Source organism: Coregonus clupeaformis, unplaced genomic scaffold, assembly GCF_020615455.1.
Source record: "Coregonus clupeaformis isolate EN_2021a unplaced genomic scaffold, ASM2061545v1 scaf2366, whole genome shotgun sequence".
Classification (NCBI taxonomy): Eukaryota; Metazoa; Chordata; class Actinopteri; order Salmoniformes; family Salmonidae; genus Coregonus; species Coregonus clupeaformis.
The window spans coordinates 42,721-67,924 of NW_025535820.1; the positions used below are offsets into that span (position 1 = coordinate 42,721).

At 41.4% G+C, this 25,204-nt stretch overlaps 2 protein-coding genes across 2 annotated transcripts; one reads left to right on the forward strand and one right to left on the reverse strand.

Annotated features, from left to right (window-relative positions):
* Positions 1–2,794: 2,794 nt before the first annotated feature.
* Positions 2,795–8,477, reverse strand: LOC123488491 (zinc finger protein 239-like). Its single transcript, XM_045219400.1, has 2 exons — positions 8,447–8,477; positions 2,795–4,399 (listed from the first exon to the last, which is right to left on the reverse strand). Exon 2 carries the CDS (start codon positions 4,341–4,343, stop codon positions 3,381–3,383), a length of 963 nt encoding a protein of 320 aa, XP_045075335.1. The 5' UTR covers positions 4,344–4,399; positions 8,447–8,477; the 3' UTR covers positions 2,795–3,380.
* Positions 8,478–13,264: 4,787 nt separating this feature from the next.
* On the forward strand, positions 13,265–22,642 carry LOC121556406 (gastrula zinc finger protein XlCGF17.1-like). The gene is made up of 4 exons (XM_045219402.1): positions 13,265–13,276; positions 13,394–13,524; positions 13,978–14,102; positions 21,084–22,642. The coding sequence occupies exons 1-4, from the start codon at positions 13,265–13,267 to the stop codon at positions 21,938–21,940; spliced, it is 1,125 nt and encodes a 374-aa protein (XP_045075337.1). The 3' UTR covers positions 21,941–22,642.
* The last annotated feature ends 2,562 nt before the right edge of the window (positions 22,643–25,204 follow it).

Here is a 25,204-nt window from a genome sequence, read left to right on the forward strand (position 1 = left end):
AACATTGATTGACTGAATACAAGTAAGTGTGTAAGTAGCCTTTCACAAGCCTTGGCTGGTCTGACCCAGAACGGCTCCTGCTCCAATGAGCCGATCTCCTGTTTCTGTAGCATGAGACAGCTTGATGTACAAGTACTTCCCCTGGACAGGACTCTTAGAGTACCACAGTATAGTAAGAGGAACCTATCTCCTGGACAGGAAGTTAGTCTATCTCAAGGTCTTACTATTTCCTTAATTCTGAGTGCATAGACGCACCTGGTCCCATTTTTACGGTCTGGAATGATTCAGCCGGGGATCGAACTCCCAACCTTCAAGGTGGACACTCAAACCACAAGGCCATGATGCACATGATGATTTAGTCGATCCCCACCAGATGTGAATATGACCAGCAGGTTAAAATACCAAAATCAACTGTGAATCAGTTATGTTCATTTCGGGGCAGGTTCGAAACACACATGAAACATTCATAGACATTTAGCTAGATAGCTGTTACTAGCTAGTTTGTCCTGGGAGATTAAACATAGAGTTGTTATTGTTTACCTGACATGCATATGGTCTTTCTTTCTAGCTGGTTCTTTTGTAGAATTATGATCCGGAGTCAAAAACAAAATGGTTTCTCTACTCCGATGATTAATCCACAGAGAAAAAGGGAAGTTAGTTTTTAGTTATTTTAGTTCTCCTCGTTTCTCTTTAAGGGTTGTATCTTCCTGATATCCAATAAGGACTTGAATTGCGCGGAGTGTCTCAAATACAACCAAGTTCTATTTAATTTACCAATCTCATTGCAAGTGGTGAGGGGAACCCCAAAATGCTATTTTCTGTTGTAAAGAAATTAGTTCAACTCCTAGATAACTCCTCCCTTACCCCCTCCATTGAGAAATGTGTACAGTGGGGAAAAAAAGTATTTAGTCAGCCACCAATTGTGCATGTTCTCCCACTTAAAAAGATGAGAGAGGCCTGTAATTTTCATCATAGGTACACGTCAACTATGACAGACAAAATGAGGAAAAGAAATCCAGAAAATCACATTGTAGGATTTTTAATGAATTTATTTGCAAATTATGGTGGAAAATAAGTATTTGGTCAATAACAAAAGTTTCTCAATACTTTGTTATATACCCTTTGTTGGCAATGACACAGGTCAAACGTTTTCTGTAAGTCTTCAAAAGGTTTTCACACACTGTTGCTGGTATTTTGGCCCATTCCTCCATGCAGATCTCCTCTAGAGCAGTGATGTTTTGGGGCTGTCGCTGGGCAACAGACTTTCAACTCCCTCTAAAGATTTTCTATGGGGTTGAGATCTGGAGACTGGCTAGGCCACTCCAGAACCTTGAAATGCTTCTTACGAAGCCACTCCTTCGTTGCCCGGGCGGTGTGTTTGGGATCATTGTCATGCTGAAGGACCCAGCCACGTTTCATCTTCAATGCCCTTGCTGATGGAAGGAGGTTTTCACTCAAAATCTCACGATACATGGCCCCATTCATTTTTTCCTTTACACAGATCAGTCGTCCTGGTCCCTTTGCAGAAAAACAGCCCCAAAGCATGATGTTTCCACCCCCATGCTTCACAGTAGGTATGGTGTTCTTTGGATGCAACTCAGCATTCTTTGTCCTCCAAACACGACGAGTTGAGTTTTTACCAAAAAGTTCTATTTTGGTTTCATCTGACCATATGACATTCTCCCAATCCTCTTCTGGATCATCCAAATGCACTCTAGCAAACTTCAGACGTGCCTGGACATGTACTGGCTTAAGCAGGGGGACACGTCTGGCACTGCAGGATTTGAGTCCCTTGCGGCGTAGTGTGTTACTGATGGTAGGCTTTGTTACTTTGGTCCCAGCTCTCTGCAGGTCATTCACTAGGTCCCCCCGTGTGGTTCTGAGATTTTTGCTCACCGTTCTTGTGATCATTTTGACCCCACGGGGTGAGATCTTGCGTGGAGCCCCAGATCGAGGGAGATTATCAGTGGTCTTGTATGTCTTCCATTTCCTAATAATTGCTCCCACAGTTGATTTCTTCAAACCAAGCTGCTTACCTATTGCATATTCAGTCTTCCCAGCCTGGTGCAGGTCTACAATTTTGTTTCTGGTGTCCTTTGACAGCTCTTTGGTTTTGGCCATAGTGGAGTTTGGAGTGTGACTGTTTGAGGTTGTGGACAGGTGTCTTTTATACTGATAACAAGTTCAAACAGGTGCCATTAATACAGGTAACGAGTGGAGGACAGAGGAGCCTCTTAAATAATAAGTTACAGGTCTGTAAGAGCCAGAAATCTTGCTTGTTTGTAGGTGACCAAATACTTATTTTCCACCATAATTTGCAAATAAATTCATTAAAAATCCTACAATGTGATTTTCTGCATTTTTTTTCTCAATTTGTCTGTCATAGTTGATGTGTACCTATGATTAACATTACAGGCCTCTCATCTTTTTAAGTGGGAGAACTTGCACAATTGGTGGCTGACTAAATATTTTTTTTCCCCACTGTATATCTTGAATTGTTCAAATGAGACACTCGCATAGAACCAAGTTCTATTTAAATGTAATTATTAAACAGATTAATACAATTGGCATTTGTTGATTCTAACATTCAAACCTCTGGTATTGTGTCGGTGTTTCATTGAGTTAATTTGTGTTTCTAGTCATTAAGCTTAATGTGTATGAAAATGGGATGACGTTGTTCCGATGACATTGATACATTGTTGAAAGAGAGCGGCTCTCCAGTTGGGCTGCTCTGTGATTCACTGACAGCTTTCCCGGGTCAGGAATAAGGCGACCTCACAGAGAGTTACACACACTAAATAACTTTATTTCCAGAGGACATATAAAATAGATGTGGTTCTGTTCAGACAATAGATACGAAGGAATATACTGATAAACATAGCATGAAGTTGAATGAGGAATAGCATAAGAGCAATAATAACATTGGCTGTATAAGGAGATAGTGACATAACCAAAGGACTGCATGTAACACAGAGCATCAACTACTATTAACAACTAGCCACAGTAACAACCAACAGTAAATGCACACGTTTCAATAACAACATCAATCACTCTTGTCCACTTGGAGAGAGACTGAGGAGGCTCTGACCTGTGCAGGCAGAAGGACTGTCAGGTGTCCTGCTCCCTAGCAACCTGCCTAGCAACCTATTGTTGGCCTGGTAACAGAGGTCACTGGGAGTTTGGGGATACAGTTTATGATCCCTTAGTCTCACTGGCACCATCAACAACTGTTACTGATGTCCCTTCCTGCGAGTTTTCTGTTTTTTAAAATATTTAATCTGATTTGAGACATGTCTCAAGATGAAAAAACTATACTTTTAGTATATTTTCATATGACCAATATGATTTCATGTGACATATACAAAAACACAAACTCTCAGTCAAAAACATAAGTCAGAACACAGCCTCTCTATTCTCTCATGTGATTTCAGGTCCTCTGACTGGGAAAATGTCTTTCCACAATGAGAGCAGTGGAATGTCTTCTCCTCCTGTGTATGTATTCTTTCATGCTCTTTCAGGTGCTTTAACCAGTTAAATGTCTTTCCACACTGGGAGCAGTGGTAGGTCTTCTCCCCTCCGGTGTGTGTCCTGTCATGCTTATTAAGGCCAACTAACTTGGTAAAACTCTTTCCACACAGGGAGCATTGGTAGGGCTTCTCTCCTGTGTGCATTCTCTCATGCTCTTTTAGGTTCCCTAACTGGGTAAAACTTTTTCCACACAAGGCACATTGGTAAGGCTTCTCTCCTGTGTGTATTCTCTCATGCTGTTTCAGGTTCATTAACCTACTAAAGCTCTTTCCACAGTGGGAACAGTGGTAAGGCCTTTCTCCTGTGTGTATTCTCTCATGTGTTTTCAGACTCGCTAACCAGGTAAAATTAATTCCACATAGGGAGCAGTAATAAGGCTTCTCTCCTGTGTGTAGTCTATTATGTATTTTCAGGGACCCTAACTCTGTAAATCTCTTTCCACACTGGGAGCATTGGTAGGGCTTTTCTTGGTTGTGTGTCCTCTCATGCGTTTTCAGGCTCCCTAACCACCTAAAACTCTCTCCACAGTGGGAACAGTGGTAAGGCATCTCTCCTGTGTGTATTCTCACATGCGTTGTCAGGGTGCCTAACGACCTAAAGCTCTTTTCACAATGGGAACAATGGTAAGGCTTCTCCCCTCTGTGTATTCTATCATGCTGTTTCAGGTTCTCTAAACGGGTAAACCTCTTTCCACACTGAGAGCAGTGGAAAGGCTTTTCTCCTCTGTGTGTCCTCTCATGTACTTTTAGGTTCTGTAACTTGGTAAAACTCTTTGCACAGTGGGAACAGTGGTGTTGTCCTGCTGGTTTGGACATTTCTGGGTCTGGTTCCTTTGAAGGACTCTTCCCGCTGTCAGAGTCTGGTCTCTCTCCTGGCAAAGAAACACTGAGTATTTAGTTAAACAGAAAGACCTGAATGAAACTTCCACATGATAAAACTGTCTTCCTATTAGGTTCAATCTAGACTAGATCCCTCAGTAACCTAAAGCCATTTTTCACAACATTTCTCCATTCAAAATAACCGTGGTGAGTGTAATAGGTTCACACTAGGTTGAGTTGGCTCTTTCAGAACTCCACTAGGAGAAGCAAACACCTGTGCCTCGCATACCCCCCTTAAAAGACCCTCGCTTGAAAAATGATTAAAAAAAAGTGGCAATATTACTGTTTGTCCCTCTTGAGACGCCATAGCAACAACAACAACCAACAACAACCAACTTCCTCAAAAGAGGCCGAATTAATGTCAGATAAATCAAGAAATCTGTAATTAATTTTGACTTGAACTAGTTTTATTTTCTTTTTAAAATATATTTTTGAAAATTTGAGTAAAATAATGGACACAATACTTAGGCTTCTACTTCCAGCTTCTACATAAGCTTTCTACATACTATATACATTTCATTTCTTTTACAATAGTTTTGTTTGTTTTTAGTCCTATCTCTGAAGCCCATCCAGTTTGATTTATATTTTATATAGGTTCTAAACCTGTATTTACAGTGGCTTGCGAAAGTATTCACCCCCCTTGGCATTTTTCCTATTTTGTTGCCTTACAACCTGGAAATACATTTTTATTTTTGGGGGGTTTGTATCATTTGGTTTACACAACATGCCTACCACTTTGAAGATACAACATATTTTTTCTTGTGAAACAAACAAGAAATAAGACAAAAAAAAAACAGAAAACTTGAGTGTGCATAACTAGTCAATACTTTGTAGAGCCACCTTTTGCAGCAATTACAGCTGCAAGTCTCTTGGGGTATGTCTCTATAAGCTTGGCACATATAGCCACTGGGATTTTTGCCCATTCTTCAAGGCAAAACTGCTCCAGCTCCTTCAAGTTGGATGGGTTCCGCTGGTGTACAGCAATCTTTAAGTCATACCACAGATTCTCAATTGGATTGAGGTCTGGGCTTCGACTAGGCCATTCCAAGACATTTAAATGTTTCTCCTTAAACATTTACATTTTATTTTTTTTAAACCACTTGAGTGTTGCTTTAGCAGTATGGTTAGGGTCATTGAACCTCTGTCCCAGTCTCAAATCTCTGGAAGACTGAAACAGGTTTCCCTCAAGTATTTCCCTGTATTTAGCGCCATCCATCATTCCTTCAATTCTGACCAGTTTCCCAGTCCCTGCTGATGAAAAACATCCCCACAGCATGATGCTGCCACCACCATGCTTCACTGTGGGGATGGTGTTCTCGGGGTGATGAGAGGTGTTGGGTTTGCGCCAGACATAGCGTTTTCCTTGATGTCCCAAAAGCTCAATTTTTGTCTCATCTGACCAGAGTACCTTCTTCCATATGTTTGGGGAGTCTCCCACATCCCTTTGGGCGAACACCAAACGTGTTTGCTTATTTTTTTCATTAAGCAATGTATTTTTTCTGGACACTCTTCCGTAAAGCCCAGCTCTAGGCTGATCAGAGCTCTATAATAATAGATAATGTTTATAGGCTGAGCAGAGCTCTATAATAATAGATAATGTCATGTTATAGGCTGATCAGAGCTCTATAATAATATATATTACTAAATATTTCAGTCAATGTTATAGGCTGCATTTGATCCATTGTTAATAATGTTTTGTTGGTGGCCCACTTCATCTCTGAAGTAATAATGGACATGACTATCTTTTCTAAATGTTAACTGATGTGTTGAGCCAAGCCTTTCCATTGCAGTGGCTATCCATCTTTTGACCATGTTTTGAAGACTTACAAACTCAGGCGTTCAGTCTCCCCATAATGTTTGTCCATTTCATGTAACATCTATAACACTTCCTATTTATTTTATTTCTCCAACATGACATTATTTAGACGTCTGCTTTTTGGGGTATATACTCCCCCCGACGGGTACGATAGAGAGCAATAGTAATGGCGTCTTTTTGGGGTATATACTCCCCCGAGGGGTACTATAGAGAGCAATAGTAATGGCGTCTTTTTGGGGTATATACTCCCCCCGAGGGGTACTATAGAGAGCAATAGTAATGGCGTCTTTTTGGGGTATATACTCCCCCCGAGGGGGACTATAGAGAGCAATAGTAATGGCGTCTTTTTGGGGTATATACTCCCCCCGAGGGGTACTATAGAGAGCAATAGTAATGGCGTCTTTTTGGGGTATATACTCCCCCCGAGGGGTACTATAGAGAGCAATAGTAATGTTTTTAGGCTGATCAGAGCTCTATAATAATAGATAATGTCATGTTTATAGGCTGAACTGATCAGAACAGTGGCTATCCATCTTTTGACCATGTTTTCAAGACTTACAAACTCAGGCGTTCAGTCTCCCCATGTTGTTTGTCCATTTCATGTAACATCTATAACACTTCCTATTTATTTTATTTCTCCAACATTACATTATTTAGACGTCTGCTTGTTGGGGTATATACTCCCCCCGAGGGGTACTATAGAGAGCAATAGTAATGGCGTCTTTTTGGGGTATATACTCCCCCCGAGGGGGACTATAGAGAGCAATAGTAATGGCGTCTTTTTGGGGTATATACTCCCCCCGAGGGGGACTATAGAGAGCAATAGTAATGGCGTCTTTTTGTAGTCACTAACTCCACCATGGCTCATTGGACAAAGCCTATGGGGAAATGAATGGTTAAAAAAAATAAAAGGGGTTTTGGATAAACGCCGAAAATAAGTTCCGTGGTAAACACAGGCTTCAGAGATCTTATACATTTTGATCTATGAGACAATTTTCATCAGCTAACGTAACTGTTTGTGAATTTTGAAGCATTTATGTAATCAAAACAAACACATTTATTCATTAAAGGTCATGTTAACTGACTGATATTATGTTATAGAACAAAACGTATAAGATCTCCTAAGCCTGTGTTAACCTCACACCTTATTCTCTGAGTTCATCCCAAAACCCCATTCATTTCCCCTTTCATTTCCACTTAGTGTGTTGTGAAATCTGTTATGAATGTATTGTAATGTAATGTAACATTTTATAACTGCCTTACTTTTTCCGGACCCCAGGAAGAGTGCAGCAGCTAATTGGGATCCGTAATAAATACAAATACATATTTCCCCCATAGGAATGGCTAAAACAAACCTGAGCTATCGACTTTCATTTTTTTAGGACAACAAGCTGGCGAGCTCTATAGACACACACATCAAACGTTTCATTTAGGATATATCTTGTTGGTCCACATACAGCCTCCACTCCTCAGCTGAACATATGGACCACAGCTATATCTTGTTGGTCCACACACAGCCTCCCCTCCTCAGCTGAACATATGGACCACAGCTATATCTTGGTGGTCCACACACAGCCTCCCCTTTAGGGTTCTCAGCTGAACATATGGACCACAGCTATATATTGTTGGTCCATACACAGCCTCCCCTCCTCAGCTGAACATATGGACCACAGCTATATCTTGTTGGTCCATACACAGCCTCCCCTCCTCAGTTGAACATATGGACCACAGCTATATCTTGTTGGTCCACATACACAGCCTCCACTCCTCAGCTGAACATATGGACCACAGCTATATCTTGTTGGTCCACACACAGCCTCCACTCCTCAGCTGAACGTATGGACCACAGCTATATCTTGTTGGTCCACACACAGCCTCCACTCCTCAGCTGAACATATGGACCAGAGCTATATCTTGTTGGTCCACACACAGCCTCCACTCCTCAGCTGAACATATGGACCACAGCTGGCAAAATTATTTCTTATAGAATACAATGGAATTGGAGCATCGATACGGACAAGTCCATTCTGTGAGACATTAAAGTTGTGAATTTGAGTGCAAATCCGTTGTTAACGTTTTGTTGGTCACCCGCTCTTTGGTGGTATATACATTTTACAGTGTAGTTTTATCAATTCTTACATTAAATAACATATTCAAGCATAGAAATTCAGTAGAATGCCGTTTTAAAACCAGTTTGTGCCCCGGTTATTAAGATTGTCCTTACTGGTGTTAATCAGAGCTCCAGCATCCTCCTCTTCTTCTTTCAATGTGACAGTTATTTCTCCCTCCTCCTTCTTCACTCCTAAAACGGCGTCCTCCTCTTTCTCTTTCACTGTAACATCCTCCTCCTCTTTCACTCTGAACGCGTCTTCCTCTTCTTTCACTCTGAACGCGTCTTCCTCTTCTTTCACTGTAACGTCTTTCTCTTCTTCTTTGACGGTAACAGCCTCACCCTCTACTTGTTTTTGTATTGTAACATCCTCCTCTTCCTTCACTACAATGTTCAGTTTCTCCGTCCAGCAGACCTCCTCTTCTTTAACAGGGGGCGAGTAGCCTGGTGAGCTCATGGTCGGGGATGTTAGCTAGCTAGCGTTAGCGACAAGCCTAGTGTGGGGCTATCTTAGCTATATAGCTAGTATAGCAACGTAAATATGAAATTAAAAGTGGTAACTAGCTGAACGACATGTGACTTTAAAACACAGAGCGTCTAAAGAGCTTTATTGGTTCGACTATGTTGGCTAGCAAGCTACCGAGATAACAGACTAGCTGTTGTTGTTGAAGAAACGTCCCGTCCACTAGATTATACGTCACACTGGCAGCATCGCCTGAAAGACCCACATCGCCATCTACCATCTCGGAGTGGGTAACGCAGTTGAGAGAAAAGTGTATTTTATTTCCAGAACAAACGTTTTTTTTTTTATATATCTTTCATTAAATAAGAATATATTGAGACGTACGAAGGAAAACATATGTTGACTGATTAGTGCAGATTTGTAATGAGTGAGAATTTAAACTTTACATCTAACATTGCATTTAAGGCAATGTCATATTAATTCAGTCAAACAAACGCTCTGCATCATGGTTTAACAGTGATCTACGTTCTATGAAAGCTGCTGAGAGCAACCTGGAGAGTCGCTAGAGGAAAAACAAAGCTAACTGCTCATGCCCAGGTCCTGGCATATCACCAGACTGCACACAAAGAGGCACTGAACACCGCACACACGTTATACTATACCAATCTCATTGCAAATGGTGAGGGGAACCCCAAAATGCTATTTTCTGTCATAAAGGAATTAGTTCAACTCCCAGATAACTCCTCCCTTACCCCCTCCATTGAGAAATTTACATATCTTGCATTTTTCAATGAGACACTCGCTTGGAGTGTCTCAACTAGAACCAAGTTCTATTTAAATGTAATTATTAAACAGATTAATACAATTGGCATTTGTTGATTCTAACATTCAAACCTCTGGAATTCGATTTGATATAGGATTTGGATATTGCAAAATGTTTAATGATTAAACAGATGAATAGAATATGCATTTATTGATTCTAACCTTGAAACCACTGGCATTGTGTCGGTGTTTCATTTAGTTAATTTGTGTTTCTAGTCATTAAGCTTAATGTGTATGAAAATGGGATGACGTTGTTCCGATGACATTGATACATTGTTGAAAGAGAGCGGCTCTCCAGTTGGGCTGCTCTGTGATTCACTGACAGCTTTCCCGGGTCAGGAATAAGGCGACCTCACAGAGAGTTACACACACTAAATAACTTTATTTCCAGAGGACATATAAAATAGATGTGGTTCTGTTCAGACAATAGATACGAAGGAATATACTGATAAACATAGCATGAGGTTGAATGAGGAATAGCATAAGAGCAATACTAACATTGGCTGTATAAGGAGATAGTGACATAACCAAAGGACTGGATATAACACAGAGCATCAACTACTATTAACAACTAGCCACAGTAACAACCGACAGTAAATGCACACGTTTCAATAACAACATCAATCACTCTTGTCCACTTGGAGAGAGACTGAGGAGGCTCTGACCTGAGCAGGCAGAAGGACTGTCAGGTGTCCTGCTCCCTAGCAACCTGCCTAGCAACCTATTGTTGGCCTGGTAACAGAGGTCACTGGGAGTTTGGGGATACAGATTATGATCCCCTTAGTCTCTCTGGCACCATCAACAACTGTTACTGATGTCCCTTCCTGCGAGTTTTCTGTTTAAAAAAAAATATTTAATCTGATTTATAAAACTATAATTTCAGTATAAGTTCAAATGAACAATATGATTTCATGTGACATATACAAACCTATTGGTGGCCTGGTAGCAGACATCACTGGGAGTTTGGGGATACAGTTTATTCTCTCTGGCACCATCAGGGGATGGGTGGATTGAGCTGAATGAGGTTTAAAAAAATAAAAATAAATCCCAGGAAGAGACATCAGTAACAGTTGTTGAAATGAAAAACATTCACTACCTCATGAATGTTCCCATCAGTATTATTCCACCATGTCAGAGATGGATACATGATGGAATGTAGTACATGGAATGGTATCACCATGGAAACCATGGGTTTGATGTGTTTGAAATCATTCCATTTATTCCGTTCCAGCTGTTACCATGAGACCGTCCTCCCCAATTAAGGTGCCACCAGCCGTCTGTAGTTGAGAGATAGTTCAGACTACATACAGTCAGACTGGAAGGGTCCATGCAGATTGTTGGTAGAGAGATAGTGCTGTAGTTGTATCTAACCAGACTGGAAGGGTTCATGCAGATTAATGGCAGAGAGGTAGTGCTGTAGTTGTATCTAACCAGACTGGAAGGGTCCATGCAGATTGTTGGTAGAGAGATAGTGCTGTAGTTGTATCTAACCAGACTGGAAGGGTTCATGCAGATTGTTGGTAGAGAGGTAGTGCTGTAGTTGTATCCAGTCAGACTGGAAGGGTTCATGCAGATTGTTGGTAGAGAGGTAGTGCTGTAGTTGTATCCAGTCAGACTGGAAGGGTTCATGCAGATTGTTGGCAGAGAGATAGTGCTGTAGTTGTATCCAGTCAGACTGGAAGGGTTCATGCAGATTGTTGGCAGAGAGATAGTGCTGTAGTTGTATCCAGTCAGACTGGAAGGGTTCATGCAGATTGTTGGCAGAGAGATAGTGCTGTAGTTGTATCCAGTCAGACTGGAAGGGTTCATGCAGATTGTTGGTAGAGAGATAGTGCTGTAGTTGTATCCAGTCAGACTGGAAGGGTTCATGCAGATTGTTGGCAGAGAGATAGTGCTGTAGTTGTATCCAGTCAGACTGGAAGGGTTCATGCAGATTGTTGGTAGAGAGGTAGTGCTGTAGTTGTATCCAGTCAGACTGGAAGGGTTCATGCAGATTGTTGGTAGAGAGGTAGTGCTGTAGTTGTATCCAGTCAGACTGGAAGGGTTCATGCAGATTGTTGGCAGAGAGGTAGTGCTGTAGTTGTATTGAGACCTCAACTTCAAGGGCCTTTGCCAGACCGTCATTGTCAATAATATTTTTTTAAATAATTGACCTAACGGGTCAAATAAAGCTTTAAAAAAAAAAAAATACAAATAAACTTCAGGTTGGAAGGGCTGAACACACGGTTGGTGTCAGGGTTGGCCTCAGTTCAGAAGCAGTAAACAGGACACAGAATTGACAATTTGACTTTGAATGAAAGGAAATAGAATTGAATTCAGTGAAATTCAAAATGCCTCTATGCTACAATGTACCTCTTGTACAGAAAACATCAAACATGACGTTATATACAGCAATAACAAATATCGGTGAAAACAATTGATTTTCAGGGAAAACTCTTAAAATGAACGACCAAGGAAAAAACAAAAACCTGTATGCAAATATTTAAAGTTATATTTTCATTCATTCACTTCAATTTTGTTCGAATATGGGCAAAATATGACATTTCCCAGAATGCATTAGTTTAACCCTCAAGTCGACCAAATGTTTGGTGGAAATATAATTGGCTACTCTAAGAACCGAGGGTTAAAGACTATATGAAGATTGTTTGCAGAGAAAAGTGATATATTCTTTGGTATCTGGATTTAAGTAAACTCATGTTCTATGACTGAGAGCTACAGTGGGGGGAAAAAAAGTATTTAGTCAGCCACCAATTGTGCAAGTTCTCCCACTTAAAAAGATGAGAGAGGCCTGTAATTTTCATCATAGGTACACGTCAACTATGACAGACAAAATGAGAAAAAAAAATCCAGAAAATCACATTGTGGCTGACTAAATACTTTTTCCCCCCACTGTATTTCTTTGAATTGCACTGATTTCAACCCTACTTCCTGTCACTCAAATTCTACATCCTGTGACCAATTTAATTCTAACTTCAACTCATGAAATTCCAAAGTTGTGATTTGAGCCTAACCCTGGTTGGTATGATGGAGTCAGTCTTCAGGGAATTTAGGCACAGTGTCTGAATTAAGAGAGTTATTGATGATTGTGGTCGTAGTTGGACTGAGAAGAGTGAGGCTGGATTCATGAGTACTGTGGGAATCGGGTCCAATGGGGCAGGTAGTTGACCTCAGACAGATGTTGGGGTTGTCAATGAGAATTTGGTGGAACTGCAGCTGGGAGGCTCAGTATGAAGCAGAGGGGCAGGTAGTTGACTTCAGACAGATGTTGGGGTTGTCAATGAGAATTTGGTGAAACTGCAGCTGGGAGGCTCAGTATGAAGCAAAGGGTAGATTGTACAGTGCAATAGATGCACTTGATTTTGGATTTTGGGATTTGAAAAATTCATTAAAACAGTTTCATTGCTCAATGGAGTGGGTAAAGGAGGAGTTATCTGGTGGTTGAACTCATTTCTATATAACAGAACATATAATTCTGGGTTTCCCCTCACCATTTGCAATGAGATTGGTATCGTATAACGTGTGTGCAGTGTTCAGTGCCTCTTTGTGTGCAGTCTGGTGATATGCCAGGACCTGGGCATGAGCAGTTAGCTTTGTTTTTTTGTTGTTGCTCCCAGCAACTTTCATAGAACGTAGATCACTGTTAAACCATGATGCAGAGCGTTTGTTTGACTGAATTAATATGGCATTTGCTTAAATGCAGTCAGATGTGTAGTAGATGGTAAGTTTATTTTAAATGAAATAAAATAATTTTCTCTCAACTGCGTTACCCCCTCCAGTCAGCTGACGGCGATGAGCGTCTTTCCGGTGATGCTGCCAGTGTGACGTATAATCTAGTGGACGAGACGGGACGTTTTCAACAACAGCTAGTCAGCCACCTCCGTAGCTTGCTAGACGACATAGCCAAAAGGTTCAAGCTCTTTAGACTGTCTCGGTGTATATTTGCCTCTGTGTGTTAAACACACTTCTGTCGTTTAGCTACCCTATTTCATGTTATATTTACGTTGTTAGTCAGCTAGCAGGCTGGTTAAGTTAGCACTAGCTAGCTAACACCCCCGACCATGAGCTCACTAAGCTACTCTCCTCCTGATAAAGAAGGGGAGGTCTGCTGGACGGAGAAAGAAGATCTAGTGAAAGAGGAGGAGGAAGAGGAAGATGTTACAATACAAAAACAAGTAGAGGGTGAGGCTGTTACCGTGAAAGAAGAAGAGAAAGACGTTACAGTGAAAGAAGAGGGAGACGCGTTCAGAGTGAAAGAGGAGGAGGATGTTACAGTGAAAGAAGAGGAAGACGCGTTCAGAGTGAAAGAGGAGGAGGATGCGGTTTTTGGAGTGGAGGAGGGGGAGATGACTGTCGCATTGAAAGAAGAGGAAGGAGAGTTCAGAGTGAAAGAGGCGGAGAATGTTACTGTGAAAGAAGAGGAGGAAGAGGAGGTTGCCGTTTTTGGAGTGAACGAGGAGGGGGAGAAAGTAGATCTGATTACCACCAGTAAGTACTATCTTAATAACAGGAGCACAACCAACCTCTGTTAGCGCAATAATGGACGAAAGAAGCCTAACGTTACTTATTATAGTCCATGGACCTTACATGTTCTGCTTAGTGGCGATTTGGCTCTGGCAGCCGAAACGGCCAAATACTAAATGTGAATCCATTCTCAATTGCGGTACGGTTCTAGAAACATAAATCTCTCTATTTTTGATGTGATATTAAAGATAATTTCACAAAATGCAAAATATACACTTACTGCACACTGTTTTAACACCTTTGCAGCCTTCAGTGTTTTTCCAGTGACAACCCCTTTGTGGCGTCCGTCTTCCATTTACAGACAGGTGTTAGGAGACGCTGATAGCTAATTAGCACAGGGACGCCTCTGACTTCCGTCTGTTTTCCCCAAACACGCGCTGTAACATGGAGATATGGCCGTGTGGGAACATTAACCCTATAAACGTAGCAATGAAACCCTTTTTATTGCTGGTCTGAAAGATAAGTTCCTTTATGCTTCCAAAACCGTACAGCAACGCATGCTTGTTCATGTTCAGACCGAGCGTCGGGGCTCTTAACAAAAACTCCCCTGTACAGAAGAAGCCTTCTTCCAACAACTCTGACGTGTAATGGAACGATCACAGGCTAACCCCCTGTCTGCTGTCTGTTGAACCAATGTGTGGTTTTAAAGGCTAACCCCCTGTCTGCTGTCTGTTGAACCAATGTGTGGTTTTAAAGGCTAACCCCCTGTCTGCTGTCTGTTGAACCAATGTGTGGTTTTAAAGGCTAACCCCCTGTCTGTTGAACCAATGTGTGGTTTTAAAGGCTAACCCTCTGTCTGTTGAACCAATGTGTGGTTTTAATGCAGCGTTCTACTGAAGTTGTACATTTAAATATGTTGTTCTGTACCGTAGGAATTGTTAAAGCTACACTGTGAAATATGTGTACCACTCAAAATGCTTGACCTTTGATTGTAATACTGTAGTCCTCAACAGGGGCGGCCTGTTCAATAGGGCGATATGGGCGACGCACTGCCAAACGGGAAAAGGAAGGGATTTTTTTTCTAATCAATTATATCACGGCAACAGTAGTTATCAGTGTTGTAATCTAGACGTCTGATCTGCCACAGTGCCACACTGCCACTAAATGTCCAATTGCTTCAAATGGCCACCCCCCCTTTTGGGGCGATTTCAGTCAGGTTGAAAATCGCCCAGAAGTCTGTCATAGACTCCCATGTAAAATCTATTTTTTTCAAATTTCAAAGCTTTCAATACAATCTCTATGGGTGTCTGAGGGCTTGCACTTACGCGCTTTCGTCATACGTAACGTAACCATGAACGTAACAACTCGATTGTGTCTTTGAAAGAAGTTCCTTTTTGTCGGCGAACAAATGAAGATAAATTGGCAACGAAACAATTAGGACCTCCCAGACCAAATTTAATAATTCAACAGGTTTCTACTAAAGGCGGAAAGTCCTACACCCGAGGATTTTCCAAAAATTGGTACGAACGAAAAAAGACATTGCCACTCTCAACTGGATGAGGGATACAGGCTAGCTGTCCGCCGCCACAACGATGAGGTTAGTGTTGATAATCACAAGTTTACTGGAGAACTGAGACCAAGTAGAGACTTTGGACAGGGTGGATATGGTATAATAAAGGCAGTTTATTCAGAGGTAAAGATATCTGGAATCGCGTGCACGGACCCGTTCGTCAAACTCTTAGGGAGCTATACATTAAGCCCCATTACTTACCATATCAGATAAGAGAAATTGCTGCAGCTACATATATTTTACATCCTGGCCCTACATAGTTCACTATTTGCATCACTTACCAAAATATTACATGTGGTCATATATGCTTGAAAGTGGAGATGCCATAGAACGTCAAAAAAGTAAACATTGCTGGAGACACATTGCCGTTTTGGAGAAGACATCGCGTTTGCTAGCGAAGAGATTTGTTGTGGCAAATGAACTTGGGCTGGGAATTGCCAGGAACCTCACGATAAGATATATGCATTGCGAGTCTCATGATTCTATACGTATTGCGATTCGATACTGTGATTTTATTGCGCACCATATGTCTGTTGCAGAGGGATCAGAAAGCCATGAGAACGAGTTTTGATCAGTCATGGAAATAAAAGTGCTGAAAACAAATTGGCTCCCAATGTGAAAAGATTGAGAACAAGCTATGAAGGAACAATAATGGTGTTTTGGTGCAGGTACAGCCAACTAGCGCTAAAATATTGCGATATTGTCAATACAGTATATCGTAAAGTATCACTATGTAACTCGATTTCTTTCACCCCAATCCCTAAAATTAACGGTAAATAACTGAATTGTTTGCCCCACATTTAGCTAAGATGATTAGCTAGCCAGCTAAAATGTTTTATTTAGTTAGCAGTCGCATCTACAATAGTTTACTGTCAATAACATGTCTCCAAAAATGACGTGGTGTCTCCAATTGTGTTGACATTTTACAATTGCGATGCGCATCCATGAGTATCCACTTTCTGTAGCTCAGCTGGTAGAGCACGGCGCTTGTAACGCCAAGGTAGTGGGTTCGATCCCCGGGACCACCCATACACAAAAATGTATGCATGCATGACTGTAAGTCGCTTTGGATAAAAGCGTCTGCTAAATGGCATATTATTATTATTATTATTATTATCTGAAGAGAGCCCCGAAACATTGTGTGCAGACATTTTATGCAATAAATGAAGTAGGTTGAATCTAGTAGTTCTGATCTTCTGATTGGTCCTGATGAGTTGGGCGAGGTCCCCTCCAGGCTACTGTTGCATTGGCTCTGAGTCGGGTTCTCTGTCTTCAAATGTTCAGCCTAAGAGAGGGGATTTGTGTGTGTGTGTGTGTGTGTGTGTTTAACAATGATGATGTGTGTGTGTGTGTGTGTTTAACAGTGATGATGTGTGTGTGTGTGTGTGTTTGTGTGTGTGTGTGTGTGTGTGTCCTCAGAGCAAGAACTCGTGAGTTGGAAGAACTGAGAGGCCTATGGCGTGGGTGTTGTCCTTGGCCACCTGCTGACAAGGCTGACAAGATAGGACCCTTTTGTCCATTGTTATTGGATAGGAACAGAACTTATAACCAGCTCCTGACCTAAATAGATCTTAGCACAACATTTTACTCAACATATCATATTCCATATAACAAATATATTTACTATGACATTAGCAAGAACCGCCACATCCTCAGCCGGCTAATCCAGTGTGTGAAGTTTTGCGGAGTGTTTGAGTTAGCTTTGCGAGGCAAAGATGAAACTGAGGGCTCCACCAACCCTGGTAAGCCAACACTTTTGAGATCAGTCAATAAATGCTTCTGGTATTGATTTATATGCTGCCCCTGTCTTCATGTTGTTGCTGGACATATCTTTTTTAAAATGTGTGTAGGTCACCTAAATCATCAGAAAAATTGCCCCCCCTGAGAATTTTTTCAGGAGCCGCCACTGGTCCTCAATATCTATTATTGGGTCGTTCCACAAATTCGGTGGCTTTTGAGAAGTGTAACTTGGTAAAAAACAAACAAAAAAAAACGTTTGTTTTCACCAAATTGTTACATTCTGTCATAAAGAGCACATGTTCAACTTCATGAACTAGTTTCTGAAGACAGAAAAACAAACAAAAAACTACAGTAAGTGCTAAATAAAGTAACAGGGTTTATTTAAAAATATATATAGATATTCCTTATTTTACCAGGTGAGTTGACTGAGAATACATGATCATTTACAACAATGAACTGGGGAAAGTTTAGCGTAACAGGGTTGACAATTTGTTCTTAAATCACCATAAATCCCCTCGTGACGGGGGGAATGGAAGTTGTTGTGCAAAAAAATTAATAAAAAATAAGAAGTTTGACCTTAAAATGAGGGACAAACGTAAATGACTCACTAATCGCATGAAATAAATAATACATCTTCAGAAATGACTTTGTCAAAGCAGAAAAATAAATAGGGCTTTACAATTATGGTGAAACCTGGATCGTTTTTGGGATTAAGTGGGTTAAAATCATCCTAGAAGTGACACAGGTTTGACGGAAGGACATGTCAAAATGCTACGTTTGGACACTAGCAAGCCTTTATTAATATAAAAAATGCATTGAATTCTCCATGTGGGCTATATTAAAGGGCACTTCATTTAATATAACAGGCTTCTAGAATTCAATGTTGGTGCACAATTTCTACTTAAAATATCAAAGGGACGCCAAAGGCCCTCTTTTGGTTGAACGACCTAATTAGAGTGCTTTACTCAGCCTAAAAACAGGGACCTTATTAGAGTACTTTACTCAGCCTAAAAACAGGGACCTTATTAGAGTGCTTTACTCAGCCTAAAAACAGGGACCTTATTAGAGTGCTTTACTCAGCCTAAAAACAGGGACCTTATTAGAGTGCTTTACTGAGCCTAAAAAAAGGGACCTTATTAGAGTGCTTTACTCAGCCTAAAAACAGGGACCCTTATTAGAGTGCTTTACTCAGCCTAAAAACAGGGACCTTATTAGAGTGCTTTACTCAGCCTAAAAACAGGGACCTTATTAGAGTGCTTTACTGAGCCTAAAAACAGGGACCTTATTAGAGTGCTTTACTCAGCCTAAAAACAGGGACCTTATTAGAGTGCTTTACTGAGCCTAAAAACAGGGACCTTATTAGAGTGCTTTACTCAGCCTAAAAACAGGGACCCTTATTAGAGTGCTTTACTCGAAAAACAGGGACCTTATTAGAGTACTTTACTCAGCCTAAAAACAGGGACCTAATTAGAGTGCTTTACTCAGCCTAAAAACAGGGACCTTATTAGAGTGCTTTACTGAGCCTAAAAACAGGGACCTTATTAGAGTGCTTTACTCAGCCTAAAAACAGGGACCCTTATTAGAGTGCTTTACTCCGCCTAAAAACAGGGACCTTATTAGAGTACTTTACTCAGCCTAAAAACAGGGACCTAATTAGAGTGCTTTACTCAGCCTAAAAACAGGGACCTTATTAGAGTGCTTTACTGAGCCTAAAAACAGGGACCTTATTAGAGTGCTTTACTCAGCCTAAAAACAGGGACCCTTATTAGAGTGCTTTACTCCGCCTAAAAACAGGGACCTTATTAGAGTACTTTACTCAGCCTAAAAACAGGGACCTAATTAGAGTGCTTTACTCAGCCTAAAAACAGGGACCTTATTAGAGTGCTTTACTCAGCCTAAAAACAGGGACCTTATTAGAGTGCTTTACTCAGCCTAAAAACAGGGACCTTATTAGAGTACTTTACTCAGCCTAAAAACGGGGACCCCTATTAGAGTGCTTTACTCAGCCTAAAAACAGGGACCTTATTAGAGTACTTTACTCAGCCTAAAAACAGGGACCTTATTAGAGTACTTTACTCAGCATAAAAAACGGGGACCTTATTAGAGTACTTTACTCAGCCTAAAAACAGGGACCTAATTAGAGTGCTTTACTCAGCCTAAAAACAGGGACCTTATTAGAGTACTTTACTCAGGACATTCCATGAAAGATGTGAAGCTCTATATTGTTGTTATTATTAAAGACACCGATTTATTTGTATAATAATTTATAATAATAATATGCCATTTAGCAGATGCTTTTATCCAGAGCGACATACAGTCATGTGTGCATACATTTTTACGTATGGGTGGTCCCGGGGATCGAACCCACTACCCTGGCGTTACAAGCAGAGAGCACGAATTGGTAGAGCACGGCGCTTGTAACGCCAGGGTAGTGGGTTCGATCCCCGGGACCACCCATACGTTAAAATGTCACTTAAACAACGACATCAGCTGGAGCATGTCCATGTCACTAAAACAACGACATTACATTTGAGTCATTTAGCAGACTTATCCAGAGCGACTTACAGGAGCAATTAGGGTTAAGTGCCTTGCTCAAGGGCACATCGACAGATTTTTCACCTAGTCGGCTCGGGGATTAGAACCAGATATCTTTCGGTTACCGGCACAACGCTCTAAACCACTAAGCTACCTGCCGCCCCAGGTCAGTTGGAGCATGTCCATGTCACGTAATCAACGACATCAGCTGGAGCATGTCCATGTCACGTGTAGTAGACCAGAGTAGACTGATAGGACTGCTTGGACTGCTGTTCTTCATTCACAATTGGTGATGACATAATTCTGCATAGTTCACTTCCCGTCGCTCATCAACTCACCCGTTTCCCCCCCCATCATAATTTACTTCATTTATTTCATCCGTTGTTATATTGTGTGAAATATAGATTTAGGTTCGGTTTTGAAGCATTTATTGGGGTGATTATCAACTGGGCACGGAACTTTTAAACTGTCGGGAGACGGAGCGGACAAGGTGGGGGAAAATCATTCATAAAATGACATGCCCTCCTAAAACTGGTTATAACACCAGTTCTGTTTGCCCTCCTAAAACTGGTTATAACACCAGTTCTGTTTGCCCTCCTAAAACTGGTTATAACACCAGTTCTGTTTGCCCTCCTAAAACTGGTTATAACACCAGTTCTGTTTGTGAAATGTATATTGTGACAATGACAGTATCATTATATAGACTTATTATCCAGTTCTGTTTGTGAAATGTAGATTGTCACAATGACAGTATCATTATATAGACTTATTATCCAGTTCTGTTTGTGAAATGTAGATTGTAAAACAACACATGTAGAGATCTGTCAGGTCTTGGTGATGGTCTTCACCAGCTTCAGATGATAAGGTGTTGTTCAGCCAGGCGGTTCAGAAAGGCTGGGCAGTAGCTTAATGTAGAGATCTGTCAGGTCTTGGTGATGGTCTTCACCAGCTTCAGATGATAAGGTGTTGTTCAGCCAGGCGGTTCAGAAAGGCTGGGCAGTAGCTTAAGCGGAGGGAGCTTCGACGTCACAGAGAGGGAGGGGCATCAGTCAGTCACTTAGACAGGCTCCTCCTCTAATATGAAGACAGTTTTATCATGTGGAAGTTTTACTCGGGTCTCTTTAAGTATTTAACGAAATAATCTGTTTTGTCTTTGGCAGGAGAGAGACCAGACTCTCACTCTGACAGCGGGAAGAGTCCTTCAGGGGAACCAGACCTAGAAACATCCAAACCAGCGAGACGACATCACTGCTCCCACTGTGGAAAGAGTTTTAGCTGGTTAGGGTACCTAAAACGGCATGAGCGAAAACACACAGGAGAAAAGCCTTTCCAATGTTCCCAGTGTGGAAAGAGTTTTACCTGGTTAGGGAGCCTGAATGAGCATAAGAGAATACACTCTGGAGAGAAGCCTTACCACTGTTCCCAATGTGGAATGACTTTTACCTGGTTAGGGAGCTTGAAAACGCATGAGAGGGGACACACAGGGGAAAAGCCTTTCCAGTGTTCCCAGTGTGGAAAAAGTTTTACCCAGTTAGGGAGCCTGAAGGAGCATGAGAAGGTACACACAGGAGAAAAGCCTTTCCAATGCTCCCAGTGTGGAAAGCGTTTTACCCAGTTAGGGACCCTGAAGGAGCATGAGAAGATACACACAGGAGAAAAGCCTTTCCAATGCTCCCAGTGCGGAAAGAGTTTTACCCGCTTAGGGAACCTAAAAGAGCATGAGACAACACACACACAAGAAAAGCCCTTCCAATGCTCCCTGTGTGGAAAGAGTTTTACCAAGTTATTGTCCCTGAATAGGCATGAGCGGACACACACAGGAAGGGATAAGACCTACCACTGCTCCCTGTGTGGAAAGATATTTAACCGGTTAAGGCATCTGAATAAGCATGAAAGGATACATACACAGGAGGAGAAGACATACCACTGCTCTCATTGTGGAAAGACATTTTCCCAGTCAGAGGACCTGAAATCACATGAGAGAATAGAGAGGCTGTGTTCTGACTTATGTTTTTGACTGAGAATTAGTGTTTTTGTTTATGCCACATTAAATCATATTGTTTATATGAAATCATAATTTAAAAAAATAGGCCCACTTTTGTTTTAGTTTTCATCTGGTGACATGATGATGTCTAAAATCAGATTAAATATTATACAATGTGTATTTTGTTTTGATTATGAACTTTAATGCATTGGATACAAGGATAAACCCTCCAATGTTGTTCATTATATTATTAGGATATTGCTAAATGTAAATTATTATATAGATGAATGGAGTTTTACATTTCTTGATTCTAACCTTTAAACCTCTTGAATTTGATATGATTTGGCTTTCGCGAAGTTAATTCGATTGATTATATGATTTGGATATTGCCTAATGAATTTGATTACATGATTTAGATATTGCAAAATTAATTAGATTACTTGATTTAGATATTGAAATGTTTTAAATTATTAAATAGATGAATAGAATGTGCATTTATTGATTCTAACTTTGAAACGTCTAGAATTGAGTCGTTTTGTTTCATTGAGTTAATTTTGTGTACTAGTCTTCAGGCGATGCTTCTAGCGTGACGTATAAGAGACGTTTTGACTGATGTCACGTCTATGCTAATATGGCTAAAAATCGCTAGCTGGCGATTGGCGCTAACCAACACCTGGAAGAACGTATTTGAGAGACAACAAGTGCTCATTGTGCCAAATTTTATAATAATTGTTTTCAATAAACATTTGAGAAATACAGTGTGTACATGTTGTTAATAATCTACGCCAACCCCGTCGGTTTTGCCCCATAGTTGCACACGCATCAGTTTTATTGCTAAACAACCAACCAGTCTATAAGGTTAGCGGTGTGGTTAGGTTTAAAATGGTAGAAATAGGCAGGGTTTAGCCATTTGTGGCTGTGGTAAGTAGTGATGACCCAACAACAACAACAACAACAACAACAGCTAGTCGGTCACCTTGGTAGCTAGCTAGCCAAAATGGCAGACAGATTCAAGCTCTTCAGTGTTTTCACTGTGGTCAAGTGAGCCAACACTCGCTAAACGGGGTCCAGCCATCCGCTATTCAGTTTCCTCCTGAATTTGGGTGCGCGAATACACAACAGGTGTTTTCTGGGAAACTGAGTCAGATGCGCTCTCATGTGACGATAGCTACAAATCATTACAAGCAAACAGTTTGAAGCACACTTATTCAATCTTCCATAATAAAAATTACACCAAATAGTTTCTTTCATTTTCAAAAGTAGAGTAGCCGTGGTGGTGCTGTTGAGGAAATGTTATAGCAAGATGTGTTTACACCCTTACAAAAAAAATATTGCAGTTTTGAAACTGCAGTAAAAGTGCAGAAAATGCAGTCGAATGGTATTTTGGACGCAGTAAGTGCAGAATAACTGCAGTGTGTACTGCACTCTGACTGCAGTATTGTTTTCATGACTCATGACACACAATGTCACCAAGATCTAAGTGACCTTGAGTTGACCCTTGACCCTTGACCCTACACACTGACAGGACTCTACACACTGACAGGACTCTATACACTGACAGGACTCTACACACTGACAGGACTCTACACACTGGCAGGACTCTATACACTGACAGGGCTCTACACACTGACAGGACTCTACACTTAACATGCACACATATTTATAATGACTCTACACACTGACAGGACTCTACACTTAACATGCACACATATTTATAATGACTCTACACACTGACAGGACTCTACACTTAACATGCACACATATTTATAATGACTCTACACACTGACAGGACTCTACACTTAACATGCACACATATTTATAATGACTCTACACACTGACAGGACTCTACACTTAACATGCACACATATTTATAATGACTCTACACACTGACAGGACTCTACACACTGACAGGACTCTACACACTGACAGGACTCTACACACTGACAGGACTCTACACGCTGACAGGACTCTACGCGCTGACAGGACTCTACACACTGACAGGACTCTACACACTGACAGGACTCTACACTTAACATGTACACACATTTATAATGACTCTACACACTGACTGGACTCTACACACTGACAGGACTCTACAAGCTGACAGGACTCTACACACTACACGCTGACAGGACTCTACACGCTGACAGGACTCTACACACTACACACTGACAGGACACTACACACTGACAGGACTCTACACACTGACAGGGCTCTACACACTGACAGGACTCTACACTTAACATGCACACATATTTATAATGACTCTACACACTGACAGGACTCTACACACTGACAGGACTCTACACACTGACAGGACTCTACACACTGACAGGACTCTACACGCTGACAGGACTCTACACGCTGACAGGACTCTACACACTACACACTGACAGGACTCTACACACTGACAGGACTCTACACACTGACAGGGCTCTACACACTGACAGGACTCTACACACTGACAGGGCTCTACACACTGACAGGACTCTACACACTGACAGGACTCTACACGCTGACAGGACTCTACACACTGACAGGACTCTACACGCTGACAGGACTCTACACGCTGACAGGACTCTACAAACTGACAGGACTCTACACGCTGACAGGACTCTACACGCTGACAGGACTCTACACGCTGACAGGACTCTACACACTACACACTGACAGGACTCTACACACTGACAGGACTCTACACACTGACAGGGCTCTACACACTGACAGGACTCTACACACTGACAGGGCTCTACACACTGACAGGGCTCTACACACTGACAGGACTCTACACACTGACAGGACTCTACACACTGACAGGGCTCTACACACTGACAGGGCTCTACACGCTGACAGGACTCTACACACTACACGCTGACAGGACTCTACACGCTGACAGGACTCTACACACTACACACTGACAGGACTCTACACACTGACAGGACTCTATACACTGACAGGACTCTACACACTGACAGGACTCTACACACTGGCAGGACTCTATACACTGACAGGGCTCTACACATTGACAGGACTCTACACTTAACATGCACACATATTTATAATGACTCTACACACTGACAGGACTCTACACTTAACATGCACACATATTTATAATGACTCTACACACTGACAGGACTCTACACTTAACATGCACACATATTTATAATGACTCTACACACTGACAGGACTCTACACTTAACATGCACACATATTTATAATGACTCTACACACTGACAGGACTCTACACACTGACAGGACTCTACACACTGACAGGACTCTACACACTGACAGGACTCT